General features: G+C 58.7%; 2 protein-coding genes across 3 annotated transcripts; one reads left to right on the forward strand and one right to left on the reverse strand.

The window, feature by feature from the left end:
- Positions 1-1,035: 1,035 nt before the first annotated feature.
- Positions 1,036-9,059, forward strand: VANGL2 (VANGL planar cell polarity protein 2). Of its 2 annotated transcripts, none has more exons than XM_040088203.2 (7): positions 1,036-1,106; positions 1,677-1,797; positions 3,018-3,625; positions 4,961-5,097; positions 5,634-5,766; positions 7,017-7,248; positions 8,429-9,059. In XM_040088203.2, the coding sequence occupies exons 1-7, from the start codon at positions 1,036-1,038 to the stop codon at positions 8,687-8,689; spliced, it is 1,563 nt and encodes a 520-aa protein (XP_039944137.1). In that variant the 3' UTR covers positions 8,690-9,059. The 2 variants fall into 2 exon arrangements, with proteins under 2 accessions (XP_039944137.1, XP_039944138.1); XM_040088204.2 differs by having other exon boundaries at positions 4,961-5,091.
- A 1,120-nt stretch (positions 9,060-10,179) lies between these two features.
- Positions 10,180-14,444, reverse strand: LOC120764203 (collagen alpha-2(I) chain-like). The gene is made up of 7 exons (XM_058423780.1): positions 14,372-14,444; positions 13,400-13,672; positions 12,762-12,863; positions 12,081-12,119; positions 11,366-11,427; positions 11,197-11,262; positions 10,180-10,787 (listed from the first exon to the last, which is right to left on the reverse strand). Exons 1-7 carry the CDS (start codon positions 14,442-14,444, stop codon positions 10,761-10,763), a joined length of 642 nt encoding a protein of 213 aa, XP_058279763.1. The 3' UTR covers positions 10,180-10,760.
- Positions 14,445-16,559: the final 2,115 nt, after the last annotated feature.

Consider the following 16,559-nt stretch of genomic DNA (forward strand, 5'->3'; position numbering starts at 1 on the left):
GGGTTTGGCAGGAGCATCCGATGGGATCCGGCATTCCCAGATTCCCGGGGAGGGGGACGCAGCCCCAGGTCCCGAATTCCCCCTCCCTGATCCCGAATTCCCCCTCCCTGATCCCGAATTCCCCCTCCCTGATCCCGAATTCCCTTTCCCGGCCCCATTTCCCACTCAGGACTGGGATGGGACCCTGCCCCCATACTGGGCCATACTGGTCCATACTGGGCCATTCCAGGCAGTGACGCTCCGCGTGTCCCTGCAGGTGGCTGTGTCCGTCTGTCCTGGGCCGTGTCCGTCTGTCCCGGGCCGTGTCCGTCTGTCCTGAACCGTGTCCGTCTGTCCTGAGCTGTGTCCGTCTGTCCCGGGCCGTGTCCGTCTGTCCCGGGCCGTGTCCGTCTGTCCTGGGCTGTGTCCGTCTGTCCTGAGCCGTGTCCGTCTGTCCTGGGCCGTGTCCGTCTGTCCTGAACCGCGTCTGTTTGTCCTGGGCCGTGTCCGTCTGTCCTGGGCCGTGTCCGTCTGTCCTGGGCTGTATCCATCAGTCCCGAACCGTGTCCATCTGTCCTGAACCGTGTCCATTTGTCCTGAGCCGTGTCCGTCTGACCTGAGCCGTGTCCATTTGTCCTGAGCCGTGTCCGTCTGTCCTGAACCGTGTCCGTCTGTCCTGAGCTGTGTCCATCTGTCCTGGGCCGTGTCCATTTGTCCTGGGCCGTGTCCGTCTGTCCCGGGCCGTGTCCGTCTGTCCTGAGCCGTGTCCGTTTGTCCCGGGCCGTGTCCGTCTGTCCTGAGCTGTGTCCATCCGTCCTGAACCGTGTCCGTCTGTCCTGAACCGTGTCCGTCTGTCCCGGGCCGTGTCCATCCATCCTGGGCCGTGTCCGTCTGTCCTGGGCTGTGTCCGTCTGTCCTGAACCGTGTCCGTCTGTCCCGGGCCGTGTCCGTCTGTCCTGAGCCCCTCGGGGGCCCGAGGAAGCCGCTCCCGCTGGAAGCTGTGGCCGCGCTCCCGGGAAGATCCGATCCCGGCGCCGATCCCGGCGCTGCCGCGCCATGGATAACGAGTCGCAGTATTCCGGCTATTCCTACAAATCCGGCCATTCCCGCAGCTCCCGCAAGCACAGGTGAGGGAGGGAGCCCGGAGCTGCCCGCGCCCCTGTGGGGTGTCCCGATCCCGGAATGTGTCCTGATCCCGGAATGTGTCCCGATCCCGGAATGTGTCCTGATCCTGGAATGTGTCCTGATCCCGGAATGAGTCCTGATCCCGGAATGTGTCCCGATCCCGGAATGTGTCCCGATCCCAGAATGTGTCCCGATCCTGGAATGTGTCCTTTATCCCGGAATGTATCCTGATCCCAGAATGTGTCCTCATCCCAATGTGTGTCCCCATCCCACTTTTTCCCCTGCTTCTTTTCCCACTTTTTTTCCCTGCATTTTTCCCTGCTTTTCCCACTTTTTCCTGACTTTTTTTCCCCACTTTTTCCCACTTTTCCCCCGCTTTTTCCCACTTTCCCCCCCCACTTTTTACCCCTCTTTTTTCCCCACTTTTTTCCCTGGTTTTCCCACTTTTTTCCCTGTTTTTCCCCGCTTTTCCCCTGGCTTTTTTTCCCCACTTTCCCCCGGGTTTTGTCCCACTTTCCCCGGTTTTTCCCCCCTTTTCCCGGTTTTCCCCACGTTTCCCGGTTTTCCCGCAGGGACCGGCGGGAGCGGCGCCGCTCCAAGAGCCGGGACGGGACGCGCGGGGACAAATCGGTGACGATCCAGGCGCCGGCGGAGCCGCTGCTGGACGCGGAATCCACGCGGGGCGAGGAGCGGGTGAGGAGCCGCCATCCCGCCGGGAATTCCCGATGGATCGGTCCGGCCGGTCGGGCCGGTCCCGGGAGAGCGAGGCAGCGCAACGGGGCCGCGTCCCCACGGATCCCACCCGAAGCTCCAGGATTTGTCCCGAATTCCCGCCGGGATGGGACGGAGGAGGCTGCACCACCACACCCCCCCCGCCCCGGGCGCCCCTCGATCCCGGGTTTTGGAATTCCTCCGGATTTTGCGGAGCTGGATCCCGGCCTTTTCATCCCGTCCCAGTCCGCCCACGCCGGCGGCTCCGGCGCTTTTCATGTTCCCGCTCCGGCGGCTGTTCCTGGGAACGGGGATCCCGATCCCGCCCTTCCCGACCCCCCGGAGCGAAATCCCGGGAATTGTGGGGTCGCTTGGAAGCGAACCCCGGGGATCAGGGGCCCCTCCCGCTATCCCGGGCTGCTCCAGGCTGGAATTGGGCGCTTCCAGGGACGGGGGATCCGTGGGAAAACCTGTGCCAGGCCCCTCACAGGGAAGAATTTCCCGGTTTTCTGGGAGAAATTCCTGGGGAAAATTCTGACACGGGGTGCGGGACGGGGTGGGGGGGTGGGGGGGCATTCCCAGCCATTCCCGACAATTCCCAGCCATTCCCGACATTTCCCAGCCATTCCCAGCCTTCCCGGCGCGGCGGGGGCGTGCCGGGCGTGTTCCTGCTGGTCCCACCAGCCGGGAAATCCGGGATCGTCCCGATCCCAAAGCCGCTCCTGCCGGAGCCGGAGCTTTTCCCGGGAGGGAGAGGAAAATCCCGGCGGAAAATCGCCGCGCTCCCGGTTCCCGTCCCGGGAATGGCGCCGGGAAGCGCTCCCGGCCTGGAGGTGGGATGGGGGCTTGGAGCAGGGAATGTTCCTCTGGGATTGGAGGAATTCTGGAGCCACCCCGGGAATGTCCCCTGTCCCTCCCCGAGGTGACAACGGGGCCGTTCCCAGCTTGGTTTGGAATGGGTTTAGGGGGAACTGGAGCGGGAATTGGAGGGTTTGGAATGTTCCTCTGGGATCTGAGGAATTCGGAGCCACCCTTGGGAATGTCCCCTGTCCCCTGTCCCCTGTCCCCTGTCCCCTGTCCCTCCCCGGGGTGAGAACAGGGCCGTTCCCAGCTTGGTGGTGGGAATTGGAGGGTTTGGGATGTTCCTCTGGCATCGGAGGGATTCCGGAGCCACCCCTGTCCCCTGTCCCCCCTGTCCCCAGGACGACAACTGGGGCGAGACCACCACGGTGGTGACGGGGACGTCGGAGCGCAGCGTCTCCCACGAGGACCTGGCGCGCCTGGCCGAGGACGCGGAGGACGGCGCCGGCCCGGAGCGCTCCCGCCGGCTGTGCGCGGCGCTGGGCGCGGCGCTGGCGCTGCTGGCCTTCCTCACGCCGCCGGCCTTCCTCCTCCTCCCGCAGCTGCTGTGGCGCGAGCAGCTGGAGCCCTGCGGCGCGCCCTGCGAGGGGCTCTTCATCTCGGTGGCCTTCAAGCTCCTGGTGCTGCTGCTGGGCAGCTGGGCGCTGTTCTTCCGCCGCCCCGAGGCGTTCTTCCCGCGCGTCCTGGTGCTCCGCGCGCTGCTGATGGTGCTGGTCTTCCTGCTGGTCGCGTCCTACTGGCTCTTCTACGGCGTGCGGGTGCTGGAGCCGCGGCTGCGCGACTACCGCGGCGTGGTGGCCTTCGCCGTGTCGCTGCTGGACGCGCTGCTCTTCCTGCACTACCTGGCCGCCGTGCTGCTGGAGCTGCGGCAGCTGCGCCCGCGCTTCACGCTCAAGGCCGTGCGCTCGGCCGACGGCGCCAGCCGCTTCTACAACGTGGGGCACCTCAGGTGGGAGCAAAGGGGGAATGGGGAATGGGAATGGGAATGGGGATGGGAATGGGAATGGGAATGGGGAATGGGGACGGGAATGGGAACAGGAACGGGGACGCGCTCAGGGCCGTGCGCTCGGCCGACGGCGCCAGCCGCTTCTACAACGTGGGGCACCTCAGGTGGGGGCCAACGGGGAATGGGGAATGGGAATGGGAATGGGAATGAGAATGGGGATGGGAATGGGAATGGGAATGGGAATGGGAACAGGAACAGGGACACGCTCAAGGCCGTGCGCTCGGCCGACGGCGCCAGCCGCTTCTACAACGTGGGGCACCTCAGGTGGGGGCCAACGGGAATGGGGAATGGGGATGGGAATGGGGAATGGGGAATGGGAATGGGAACTGGGACAGGGAATGGGAATGGGAACGGGAACAGGGGGAACGAACGGGGAATGGGGATGGGAACAGGAACAGGGACACGCTCAGGGCCGTGCGCTCGGCCGACGGCGCCAGCCGCTTCTACAACGTGGGGCACCTCAGGTGGGGGCCAAGGGGAATGGGGAATGGGGATGGGAATGGGAATGGGAATGGAGAATGGGAACAGGGGGAACGAACGGGGAATGGGAATGGGAATGGGAATGGAGAATGGGAATGGGAACAGGGGGAACGAACGGGGAATGGGAATGGGGAATGGGAACAGGGCACAGGGCTGGGGGGAAAGGGATTGGGGGAAAGGGATTGGTGGGTGCAGATTTGGTCATTTCTGAAGTGGGAATTGGGAAATTTCCATGGAAAAGGTGGAGAGGGGAAGGTGGAGAATCCTGAGGGAGCTGGGGGGGCTCAGCCTGGAGACAAAGGGGGATCCAGGGGGATTTGGGATCCTCCAGGGGGGATTTGGGATCTGATCCCAGGGAACGGGGCCAGGACAAGAGGGAACGGCCTCGAGCTGTGCCAGGGGAGGCTCAGGGTGGGAAATTTGGGAAAATCCCTCCTGGAAAAGGGAAAAGGCCTCAGGAGGGGCTCAGGGAGGGTTGGATCCCCATCCCTGGAGGTGTCCAGGGAATTCCCAGAGATTCCTCTGGATGCCAAGAGGGGACCGGACACAGCTTGGACTCGCTGATCCCGGAGCTCTTTTCCAGCCCCGGTGATCCCAGGAATCGATGGAATCATGGAGTGGTTTGGGTTGGATCCATGGGCAGGGACACCTCCCACCGCCCTGGCACCTCCAGCCTGACCCTGGACAATTCCAGGGATGGAGCATCCACCTTTTCTCTTTCCGGGAATCCCATCCCAGCCCCTCCCATCCCTCACACATTCCCGGCTCTCCCACATTCCCGGTTTTTCCCCCCGGCAGCATCCAGCGAGCGGCCGTGTGGATCCTGGAGAATTACTACCACGACTTCCCGGTGTACAACCCCGCGCTCCTCAACCTCCCCAAATCCGTCCTGGCCAAGAAAATGTCCGGGTTTAAGGTTTATTCCCTCGGCGAGGGTGAGATTCCCTTTTCCCTCCGCTCCTCCTCCCGGTTTTTTCCACCCCCGTCCTCGTGTTCCCCTCGGGATTATTTTTTTTTGTGGTGGGAATTTTTTGGGGTGGAATTTTTTGGGGTGGGATTTTTTGGGGAGGAAATTTTTTGGGGTGGAATTTTTTGTGGTGGGAATTTTTTGGGGTGGGATTTTTTGGGGTGGGATTTTTTTGAGGAGGGAATTTTTGGGGAGGGAATTTTTTGGAGTGGGAATTTTTTGTGGTGGAATTTTTTTGTGGTGGAATTTTTTGGGGAGGGAATTTTTTGGAGTGGGAATTTTTTGTGGTGGAATTTTTTTGTGGTGGAATTTTTTTGGGGAGGGAATTTTTTGTGATGGGAATTTTTTGCGGGGTGGGGGGAATTTTTCTTTTTTTTTCCTTTTTTTTTTTTTTTTTTTTTTTTTTTTTTTTTTTTTTTTTTTTTTTTTTTTTTGTGAGGGCCTCCAAGATTTGGGATTTCCCTCCGAGCTCACCCTGCTTCCCAACTTTTCCCCCCCCGGCAGAGAATTCCACCAGCAACTCCTCGGGGCAGCCGCGGGCGGTGGTGGCGGCGGCGCGGCGCCGCGACAGCGGCCACAACGAGTTCTACTACGAGGAGGCCGAGCACGAGCGCCGGGTGCGGAAACGCCGCGCCAGGTGCGGGATCCCCAGGATCCGGCCGGGATTTCCCGGGATTGGGGCGGGGGGTTGGATCCCCCAGCCCAGCTGGGTGAGGGTTGGGTTCCATCCAGGAAATCGCGGCGGGTGCAAGGGTTTCTGTCCCAAATCCATGGGTTTCCGTCGGAGATCCAAGGGGTTTCCGTCAGAGATCCAAGGGGTTTCTGTCCCAAATCCATGGGGGTTTTCCATCCCAAATCCCTGAGGTTTCCCACCCCAGATCCCCCGGATTTCCCACCCTGAACCCTGGATTTCCCACCCCAAATCCCCCAGGTTTTCCACCCCAGATTCCTGAGGTTTCCACCCCAAATCCCTGGATTTTCCACCCCAAATCCCAGGAGTTTCCCACCCCAAACCCCCCTTATTCCCAATCCCCGTGCTTCCCAGCCCAATCCCGCCATTCCCACCCCAAACCCTGTCATTCCCAAATCCATCATTCCCACCCCAATCCTGTTACTCCCACTCCAATCCTGTGATTCCCACCCCGATCCTGGTGATTCCCAATCCCCATGATTCCCACCCCAATCCCCATCATTCCCACCCCAATCCCCGTGATTCCCGCCATTCCCGATCCCGCTGTTCCCACCCCGATCCCGGTGATTCCCAATCCCCATCAATCATTCCCGCCCCAATCCCTGTGATTCCCGCCCCGATCCCGCGGTTCCCACCCCAATCCCCGTGATTCCCAATCCCCGTGATTCCCGCCCCGATCCCCGTGATTCCCGCCCCGATCCCAGTGATTCCCAATCCCCATCAATCATTCCCACCCCGATCCCGGTGATTCCCAATCCCCGTGATTCCCGCCCCGATCCCGGTGATTCCCGATCCCCGCCGTTCCCGCCCCGATCCCGGTGATTCCCACCCCGATCCCGGTGATTCCCAATCCCCATCAATCATTCCCGCCCCAATCCCGGTGATTCCCACCCCAATCCTGCCGTTCCCACCCCGATCCCGGTGATTCCCAATCCCCATCAATCATTCCTGCCCTGATCCCACCGTTCCCGCCCCGATCCCAGTGGGTGATTCCCGCCCCGATCCCGGTGATTCCCAATCCCCATCAGCCATTCCCGCCCCGATCCCGGTGATTCCCAATCCCCATCAATCATTCCCGCCCCGATCCCCGTGATTCCCGCCCCGATCCCCGCGATTCCCAATCCCCATCATTCCCGCCCCGATCCCGGTGATTCCCGATCCCCGCCGTTCCCGACGCCGCCGTTCCCGCTGCCCAGGCTGGTGGTGGCGGTGGAGGAGGCCTTCACGCACGTCCGGCGGCTGCGGGCCGAGGAGCCGCGGCCGCCCCGCGAGGCGCTGGACCCGCGCGAGGCGGCGCAGGCCGTCTTCGCCTCCATGGCGCGCGCCATGCAGAAGTACCTGCGCGCCACGCGGCAGCAGCCCTTCCACAGCATGGAGAGCATCCTGCAGCACCTGCAGTTCTGCATCACGCACGACATGACCCCCAAGGTGCCCGCGGAACGGCCCGGGACAGCCGGGAACGGCCGGGATCCGCATCCCAAAAAAAAAACACACCCCATCCACGGGAGCGGGGTCTGGGGAGAGGTGGGGATATGGAGGTGGGGGATCCCGGGGGAGCTGGGAATGTTCGTCCTGGGGAAAAGGGGAGACGGGGGGGTTTGGGATCCTCCGGGGGGGGTTTGGGATCCTCCAGGGGGGTTTGGGATCCTCCGGGGGGGTTTGGGATCCTCCGGGGGGGATTGGGATGTGATCCAGGGGGGGATTTGGGATCTGATCCAGGGGGGATTTGGGATGTAATCCAGGAGGGATTTGGAATCTGATCCAGGAGGGATTTGGGCTCATTCAGGGGGGATTTGGGATCTGATCCAGGGGGGATTTGGGCTCATTCAGGGGGGATTTGGGATCCTCCAGGGGGATTTGGGATCATCCAGGGGGGATTTGGGATCATTCAGGGGGGATTTGGGATCCTCTGGGGGGGATTTGGGATCTGATCCAGGGGGGATTTGGGATCCTCCAGGGGGATTTGGGATCCTCGGGGGGGATTTGGGATCATTCAGGGGGGATTCGGGATCTGATCTAGGGGGATTTGGGCTCCTCCAGGGGGGATTTTGGGATCCTCCAGGAGGGGATTTGGGATCTGATCCCAGGGAACGGCGCCAGCACAAGAGGGAACGGCCTCGAGCTGTGCCAGGGGAGGCTCAGGGTGGGAAATTTGGGAAAATCCCTCCTGGAAAAGGGAAAAGGTCTCAGGAGGGGCTCGGGGAGGGTTGGATCCCCATCCCTGGAGGTCTCCAAGGAATCCCTGGAATTTTGGGGTGGGGATCAGCCACGCCTGTGACTCGATGACCTCGGAGCTCTTTCCCAATGTCAGGCTCCATCCCCCGGATAATCCCTAAAGGCGGCACCACGGGGGATCCCATTCCACCCTCCAGAAAAAAAGACAAACCAAATCCCCCCCAACCCTGGCCGTGTCCCCCCAAATCCCCCAACCCCGGCTGTGTCCCCCCAAATCCCCCAACCCCGGCCGTGTCCCCCCAAATCCCCCAACCCCGGCCGTGTCCCCCCAAATCCCCCAACACTCCCGTGTCCGTGACTCTCCCGTGTCCCCCCAAATCCCCGAACCCCGGCCGTGCCCGTGACGCTCCCCGCGTGTCCCCGCATTCCCAAGGCTTTCCTGGAGCGGTACCTGACGGCCGGCCCCACCATCCAGTACCAGCGGGAGCGCTTCCCGGCGCGGCGCTGGACGCTGCTGAGCGAGGAGCCGGTCACCAGCGGCCTCCGCGACGGCGCCGTCTTCGTGCTGCGGCGCCGCGAGTTCAGCCTGGTGGTGTCGGCCCGGAGGATCCCCTTCTTCCGCCTCTCCGAGGAGTTCCTGGACCCCAAGTCGCACAAGTTCGTCATGAGGCTGCAGTCGGAGACCTCGGTGTGATTCCCTCGGGAGGTTTTTTCCCTCCCTTTTCCCCACCCCGGATTTTTTTTTATTTTATTTTTTTTCCCCCCGGCTCCGGATTTGGCTCCCGCGGCGCCGTGGGAAAAGCGGGAATGCCGCTCCCGGCTCCGGCGTTTTCCTGGGATGGCGACCGCTGGTCCTTGAGGAGGTGGCTGAGCCCCTCCTCATCCTCCTCCTTCTCCTCCTCGTTCCCGAAATCCGGATCCTTCGGATCCTCCGGGGCCGTAACTCAAGGGCTAATCCCAAGAATTCCCAGCTTCCCTGCACCAGCGCTGTGGAGCTCCTGCTCCCGTCCCATTCCCCCGGGACGCCCGTCCTGGCCCCGGCCTCAAACCCCTGCCTTCGGCATCCCCAGGGAACGTTCTGGAATTTCGGGGAAGAATTCCCGAGGAATGGATTGTCCTGGGGGGAGGGAGGGGTGTGCGGGGAAGGATTTTGGAATCACCTCCGGGATCCGTGGCTGCCGCGGAAAAGCTCCCGCGGGTTTTGGGAGCATCCCGCTCCCCTCTGACGACGTTTTGGGGTTTTTTTTTGGGAATAACGAGCGGAAATCCGGGGTTTTTGGGGGAGCCGGGGATCGAATCGAGGTTTTGGGGGCGATCTCTGGGCAGGTTTTGGGATCCGCGCCCCAGATTCCAGCCGCAATCCTGGCTCCCTCCCCTCCATGAGGTGATCCCACAGAATTCCCGCCGGGATGCGCAAAATCCCTTCCGTTTTTCATTTTTGGGTTCGCTTTGGGTTTTTTTTTGAGGTCACAAATACGTCACGGATGGATCTGGAATTTTTTTTCCCATTTTTTTTTTTCCCCCTCCACGCCGGCGGGGGTGGGAGGCGCCGGGTTTCGTTCCAGGGCGGAATTTTGGGGTGGGAATTTGGGGTGGGAATTTATCCTGAGCACTGAAAGGGGGACTTTGGGGCGGGGGAGGTTCCCCCAGTAAGCACCAGTAGCAGAACCGGGCTGGAGCCAGCCCTCAGCCCACTTCCAGGAAATCCCTGGGTTTTTTGGGAATTTTTTTATTTTTTGGGGGGCGCGGTGGAATTTTTTGGGGGGGGGAATTTCAACCCCCTCCCGCTGCTCCCAGCATTTTCCAGCTTTTTGGGGCGGAAGGATCCGGATTTCACCCCGGGATCCTTCTGGGCCCATTTCCTGAAAAAAAAGAGGGAAAAAAAAAAAAAAAAAAAAAGGTGGATGGATTTTCCTGGGTTGGGAATTCCCAATTCCGTCTGGGAATTTTGGGAGATGAGAAGTCCCCCTTTTTTTTTTTTTTTTTTTTCCTTTTTTTCCCCCCATGTTTCCGGGGATTTCGGATTTTGTTTCCCCGCAGAGCCGAGATTTTTTGTGCATGCTGTAGAAAGTTGTAAAATGTCAAATTAATGGTTTTTAATATATATTAAAAAAAGAAAAGAAGCTTGGATTTTTCCCGGGTTTTTGGCGGTGGATCGGAGCGTTCCGGCAGCGGTAGGAATTTTTTTTCCGTCGGTGTTTGGTTGGATTTTTTTGGTGTTTTTTTTTTTTTTATTGTTTTATTTTTTTATTTTTTCATAGAGGAACTAAAATTGTACAATTTTTTTTTTTTTAATAAAATAAACCTGTTTTGACTTTTTTTCCCCCCACAATTATTTTGGCTCGGGACTGGGGGCGCCTCTGGGGCCAAGGATTTGGGATTTATGGGATTCAAGGGATCTGGGATCTTTGCCACTGAAGTTTTGGGATCTGCAGGACCAAAATTTTGGGATCTGCGGGGCCAAAACCTTGGGATTTGGGGGGCCAAAATTTTGGGGTCAACGCCCGACTCCTCCCGTGCTCATCCCACCCCCAAAATGCCCCAAATCCACCCCAAAACGCGGGGAAAAACGTCAGAGGGGCTGCGCGTGCCGGCGGAGAGTTCCAGGGGTTTTGGGGATGAAGTTCCAGGGGTTTTGGGGATGAAGTTCCAGGGGTTTTGGGATGAAGTTCCAGGGATTTTGGGGATGAAGTTCCAGGGATTTTTGGGATGAAATCCGGGTTATGGCGCTGTTCCTCGCAGTGGCCTCGTGTCCCCCGGGACCCTCAGGAGCCGCCCGGGGGCGAATCCGGCTGGGGAGGAGGAAAATCGGGAATTGGGAGAGGCTGGAATTGTCCCTTTGTCCTGGGAATTGTCCCTTCATCCCGGGAATTGTCCCTTCGTCCCAGGAATTGTCCCTTTGTCCCGGGAATTGTCCCTTCGTCCCGGGAATTGTCCCTTTGTCCCAGGAATTGTCCCTTCATCCTGGGAATTGTCCCTTCGTCCCAGGAATTGTTCCTTTGTCCCAGGAATTCCCATTTCCCCAGGAATTCCCCATTTCCCCAGGAATTCCCCGTTTCCCCAGAAATTCCCCGTTTCCCCAACAATTCCCCATTTCCCCAGGAATTCCCATTTCCCCAGGAATTCCCATTTCCCCAGGAATTCCCATTTCCCCAGGAATTCCCCGTTTCCCCAGGAATTCCCCGTTTTTCCCGGGAATACCGGCTGGCTGAAGGAAGTCTCTCTGTGCTCCGGGGCCGGGGGGGTCTCGGGATCCTTCCCTCCCCTCTGGAAAAGAGGCGGAAATTCCCAAATTCCCGAATTCCCGAATTCCAGAATTCCATGGAGCCTTGGGCCGGCTCCGAGCTTTCCCATTCCCGGGGTTTCTCACCTGTGGGGCCGGGATTTCTGGGGTGGGGTCGTGGACGTGGGGCTGCAACAGAACTCCCAAATCTGCCAGGGAAGGGTTGGGATGAGATCCGGGAATTTACGGGATTTGGATCATCCCCAAATATCCCAGTAAAATCAGAATATCCCAGTAAAATAAAATATCAAAGGAAATGTCCCAGTAAAATCAAAATATCCCAATAAAATAAAATACCCTGAAAAAAAAAAGCCACAATAAAATAAAACACCCCAATTAAAAAAAAATCCCCAATATAATAAAATATCCCAATAAAATGAAATATCAAAGGAAATATCCCAGTAAAATCAGAATATCCCAATAAATTAAAATACTCTGATAAAAAAAAAGCCACAATAAAATAAAACACCCCAATTAAAAAAAATCCCCAATATAATAAAATATCCCAATAAAATAAAATATCAAAGGAAATATCCCCGTAAAATCAGAATATCCCAATAAAATAAAATACCAAAGGAATTATCCTAGTAAAATCAGAATATGTAAAATAAAATACCCTGACAAAAAAAAAAAAAAAGCCACAATAAAATAAAATACTCAATTAAAAAATACCCCAATATAATAAAATACCCCAATAAAATAAAATATCCCAATAAAATAAAATAAAATAAAATAAAATAAAATAGAATTCCCCAATGGAAAAGAACTCCCAGTAAAACCAGTTGTCCCAGTAAGCCCTCACCTGAGGAGTCGCTGCCGCTCGCGGCCCCGTCCCGGATCCCTGCGGCCACAACAGACCCAAAACCTGGATTTTCCACCCCAAATCCCCTCTGGAAAGCCCCAAACGGAGCTGCCGAGCCCCGCTTGGGGTTTGGGGAGGGAAAAAACCCCAAAACCCCGGAAAAGTGTGGGAATCGGGGAAGGGAAGGGCAGGGGTGACCCCAAAAGAGGGAGGTTTGAGGTCAGGAGGGAAATTTGGGGTGAATTTGGGGGATTTTGGAGCCGGATCCGAGCAAGGGGGGGATCCCTCGGCTCCGAGCCGTGACCTTGGGAGGATTTTTGGGATTGGGATCCCGTGGCGGTGCTGCACCCCAGGAAGGGACGTGGTGGGGCCTTTGGGAGGATTTGGGGTGGCGATGTCTGGGGGTTTTGGGGTCGTGACCTCTGGGGGTTTTGGGGTGGTGACCTCTGGGGGTTTCGGGGTGACAGTTTCTGGAGGTTTCGGGGTGGCAGTTTCTGGATGTTTTGGGGTGATGGTTTCTGGATGTTTTGGGGTGACAGTTTCTGGATGTTTCGGGGTTGTGGCCTCTGGAGGTTTTGGGGTGAAGGTTTCTGGATGTTTTGGGGTGACAGTTTCTGGGGGTTTTGGGGTTGTGGCCTCTGGAGGTGTTGGGGTTTTGGGGTGCCGGGATGGGGCTCTGACCTTTGTCCTTTTTCCTGCGGTAGGTGACAAAGAGCACGAGCAAGGCCAGCAGCACGAAGAGGACGGGGGCCCAGAACCGGGCTGGGACAGCCGGGGACGCTCCTGTGGGGACAGAGGGGACCGGGGCTGGCACGGGGACAGGGGCTTGGGACATCCCAGGGTGGTGACACGTCTCCCGGGATGGTGACAGGACCCTTGGGAGGGTGACAGGACCCCCAGGGTGGTGGCACGTCCCTCGGGAGGGTGGCAGGACCCCCGGGATGGTGACAGGACCCCTGGGATGGTGGCAGGATCCCCGGGAGGGTGACAGGACCCTCGGGAGGGTGACAGGACCCCCAGGGTGGTGGCATGTCTCTTGGGATGGTGGCAGGACCCCCGGGATGGTGACAGGACCCCGGAGATGGTGGCACGTCCCTCGGGATGGTGGCAGGACTCTCAGGATGGTGACACGTCCCCCAGAGTGGTGGCACCTCCCTCAAGAGGGTGACAAATCCGCCCAGGATGGTGTCACCTCCCCATGACGGTGACAAATCCAGGAGTGTGACATGTCCCCTAGGGCTGGTGGCACCTCCCCATGACGGTGACGAACCCCCGGTGTCACCTCGCTGTCACCTCCCCCCGTGTCCCCCGGCACTCACGGGCTCTGTCCCCGCTCCCAGGGCGGTCGCTGGTGGCTCTCGGCCGCGCTGTCGCCGTGTCCCCGTCCCCGGTGGCCACGCTGGGGGGTCCCGGTGTCCCCAAGGGTCCCGGTGTCCCCAAAGGTCCCGGTGTCCCTGGAGGTCCCGGTGTCCCCAAAGGTCCCGGTGTCCCCGAGGGTCCCGGTGTCCCCGAAGGTCCCGGTGTCCCCAAAGGTCCTGGTGTCCCCTCGGTGACGCTCCTGTCCCCCGGCTCCTCCTCTTGGAAGCCGAGAGCTGGGAATGGGATTTGTCCGTTCCTGTCGGTTCTCCCCCCAAAATCCGGGATGGGGAAGGGGAATCTCGACCCCGGTGTCCCCTCAGGGCTTGGGGACATCGCCAGGGGGTGAAAGGTCAGGAGGGGCCCCAAAAGGAAATTTGGGAGGAGAGGGAAATCCTGGGAATTCCAAAAATATCCAAAAGCATCCAAAAAAATCCCTAGAATATCCCACCGTATCCCCAAATATCCCAAAAAAATCCCCAAAATCCCCAAAATCCCTCTCCCATCCCTCTCCCGTCCCTCTCCCATCCCTCTCCCGTCCCTCTCCCGTCCCTTTCCCATCCCAATCCCCAAAATCCCTCTCCCATCCCTCTCCCATCCCTTTCCCATCCCTCTCCCATCCCTCTCCCATCCCTCTCCCGTCCTTTCCCATCCCTCTCCCGTCCCTCTCCCGTCCCTCTCCCGTCCCTCTCCCATCCTTTCCCGTCCCTCTCCCATCCCAATCCCCAAAATCCCTCTCCCATCCCTCTCCCATCCTTTCCCATCCCTTTCCCGTCCCTCTCCCGTCCCTCTCCCGTCCCTCTCCCATCCTCTCCCATCCCTCTCCCATCCCTCTCCCGCCCCTCTCCCGTCCCTCTCCCGTTCTTTCCCATCCTTTCCCATCCCTATCCCATCCCTCTCCCGTCCCTTTCCCGTCCCTCTCCCGCCCCTCTCACCGGCCCCACAGCACAGCAGCACCAGCCAGAAGCGCCCCCGGCCCCCCCGGCCCCCCCGGCCCCCCGGGGCCATCGCTCCCGGCCCGGGCCCGGCGCCGCCCTCGGGGCCGCTTCCTTCCCCTTTCCCGGGCACCGAGCGAGGGTGGCGAAATCGGGGAGGAGCGGGAGGAGGGCGCCCCTGAGGAGGGGATCCGCCCCACGGAGAGAGAGACCCCATGGATCAGAGACCCCATGGATCATTGTCCCACCCCATGGATCAGAGACCCCATGGATCAGAGACCCATGGATCAGAGACACCATGGATCACTGTCCCACCCCATGGATCAGAGACCCCATGGATCAGAGACCCATGGATCAGAGACCCCATGGATCAGAGACCCCATGGATCACTGTCCCACCCCATGGATCAGAGACCCCATGGATCAGAGACCCCATGGATCAGAGACACACGGAGAGACCCCATGGATCAGAGACCCCATGGATCACTGTCCCACCCCATGGATCAGAGACCCACAGAGGGACCCCATGGATCAGAGACCCCATGGATTAGAGACCCCATGGAGAGACCCCATGGATCAGAAACCCACAGAGAGACCCCATGGATCATTGTCCCACCCCATGGATCAGAGACCCATCCCATGGATCATTGTCCCACCCCACGGAGAGACCCCACGGATCAGAGACCCATCCCATGGATTCCTTTCTCCACCCCATGGATTCATTTCCCCATCCCACTGAGCTGTTTTCCATGGGAAGGGGCAGGGAAAGGGCTGGACTTTGGGCAAGGACTGGGGGAAACTCCGGGACTTCCCCGAATCCCGTCAGGACAATCCCTGGGGAGTTGTTCAAAATAATGTCCCAAATATTCGATATTCAGTACTCAAAAACACAAGGAAAACACAGGGAAAACAGGGAAAAACATGGAGAAAACACAGGGAAAACACAGGGAAAACATGGAGAAAACACAGGGAAAACACAGGGAAATCACAAATTATTCCATAACAAGGCCGGTTTTATTACAAAAAAATAAAGTGCGGGCAGGGATGGAGCTGGGATGCGCCCGGAATTTTTATTCCAGAGGCTCCCGGCGCCAGGCACTTCAAAGGCAGCTCCGGTTCCATCCGTGAATAATTCACCGAGGAAGGAGCAGACAAAGAGCGGCGGGGAGGAAGAGAATTCCCGCTTGTCCAGAGGCGTCGGAAAATCCAGGCCAGTCCGTGGGTTTGGGGCAATTTCTGCCAATTCCGGATGGATTTGGGGGGCAGGGAAAGGGGGAAACGTGTCGGAAACGTCTCCCAGGTCCCCTGCTCGGGTCCTTGTCCCCCAGCAGGAGGCACATCCCAAATCCCTGCTGGGATTCCCAAATTTCTGCTGGGATCCCCAGATTCCCGCTGGGAATTCACTCAGCTCCAGCAGCGCAGCACAAATCCCGGGCCCAGAATCCAAACCCCCACATCCAAACACTCTGAAGCCGCTTCCCCGTGTCCCGTTTTCCCTCAGAGCTGCCCCAAATCCCAGACCACAGATCCCAAATCCCAGACCCCTGATCTCAAATCCCAGGTCCCAGATCTCAAATCTCAAATCCCAGATCCCAAATCTCAGGTCCCAGATCTCAAATCTCAAATCCCAGATCTCAAATCCCAGGTCCCAAATCTCAAATCCCAAATCCCAGATCCCAAATCTCAAATCCCAGATCCCAGATCCCAATTCCCAAATCCCAGATCCCAAATCCCAAATCCCAGGTCCCAAATCTCAAATCCCAGATCTCAAATCCCAGATCACAGACCCTGGATCCCAAATACCAAATCCCAGATCCCAGTTCCCAGGTCCCAGATCTCAGATCCCAAACCCCAGATCCCGAATCCCTGATCCCAGATCCCGAATCTCAAATCCCGGATCCCAGGCCCCGGATCCCAGCCCTGCAGGGGTCCCTGGGGCTGGGTTTCTTTTCCCTTTTCCGGAACGTTCCGGAGTTTGCAGGTGCCGAACCGCAGCGGAAGGAGCTCGGGGCCCCTCGCTGCCGCTTCCTGTGGTGATCACACGGTTCTCGGAAACACGGCCGAGCAGAGAAAGACAAAATTACAAATAATAATAATTTCCCAAGGTGGGGGGGGGGGAAAGGCGATTTACGAAAAAAGTCAAAATTCCTGAGAGAGTTCTTTATTTAAAAAAAAATAAATTTGGGGTT

The sequence above is a fragment of the Hirundo rustica genome, chromosome 29 (genome assembly GCF_015227805.2).
Source record: "Hirundo rustica isolate bHirRus1 chromosome 29, bHirRus1.pri.v3, whole genome shotgun sequence".
In the NCBI taxonomy this organism is placed as follows: Eukaryota; Metazoa; Chordata; class Aves; order Passeriformes; family Hirundinidae; genus Hirundo; species Hirundo rustica.

Excerpts from the sequence above, each read along its gene's own strand:
- VANGL2 (XM_040088203.2), top strand. The coding sequence starts at position 1,036 with ATGGATAACGAGTCGCAGTATTCCGGCTATTCCTACAAATCCGGCCAT. Across the intron at positions 1,798-3,017 it reads CCACGCGGGGCGAGGAGCGG|GACGACAACTGGGGCGAGAC; the intron begins GTGAGGAGCCGC and ends CCCTGTCCCCAG. Across the intron at positions 5,098-5,633 it reads GGTTTATTCCCTCGGCGAGG|AGAATTCCACCAGCAACTCC; the intron begins GTGAGATTCCCT and ends CCCCCCCGGCAG.
- LOC120764203 (XM_058423780.1), bottom strand. The coding sequence starts at position 14,444 with ATGGCCCCGGGGGGCCGGGGGGGCCGGGGGGGCCGGGGGCGCTTCTGG. Across the intron at positions 13,673-14,371 it reads GCTGCTGTGCTGTGGGGCCG|CTCTCGGCTTCCAAGAGGAG; the intron begins GTGAGAGGGGCG and ends TCCCATTCCCAG. Across the intron at positions 11,428-12,080 it reads GAGCGGCAGCGACTCCTCAG|ATTTGGGAGTTCTGTTGCAG; the intron begins GTGAGGGCTTAC and ends CTTCCCTGGCAG.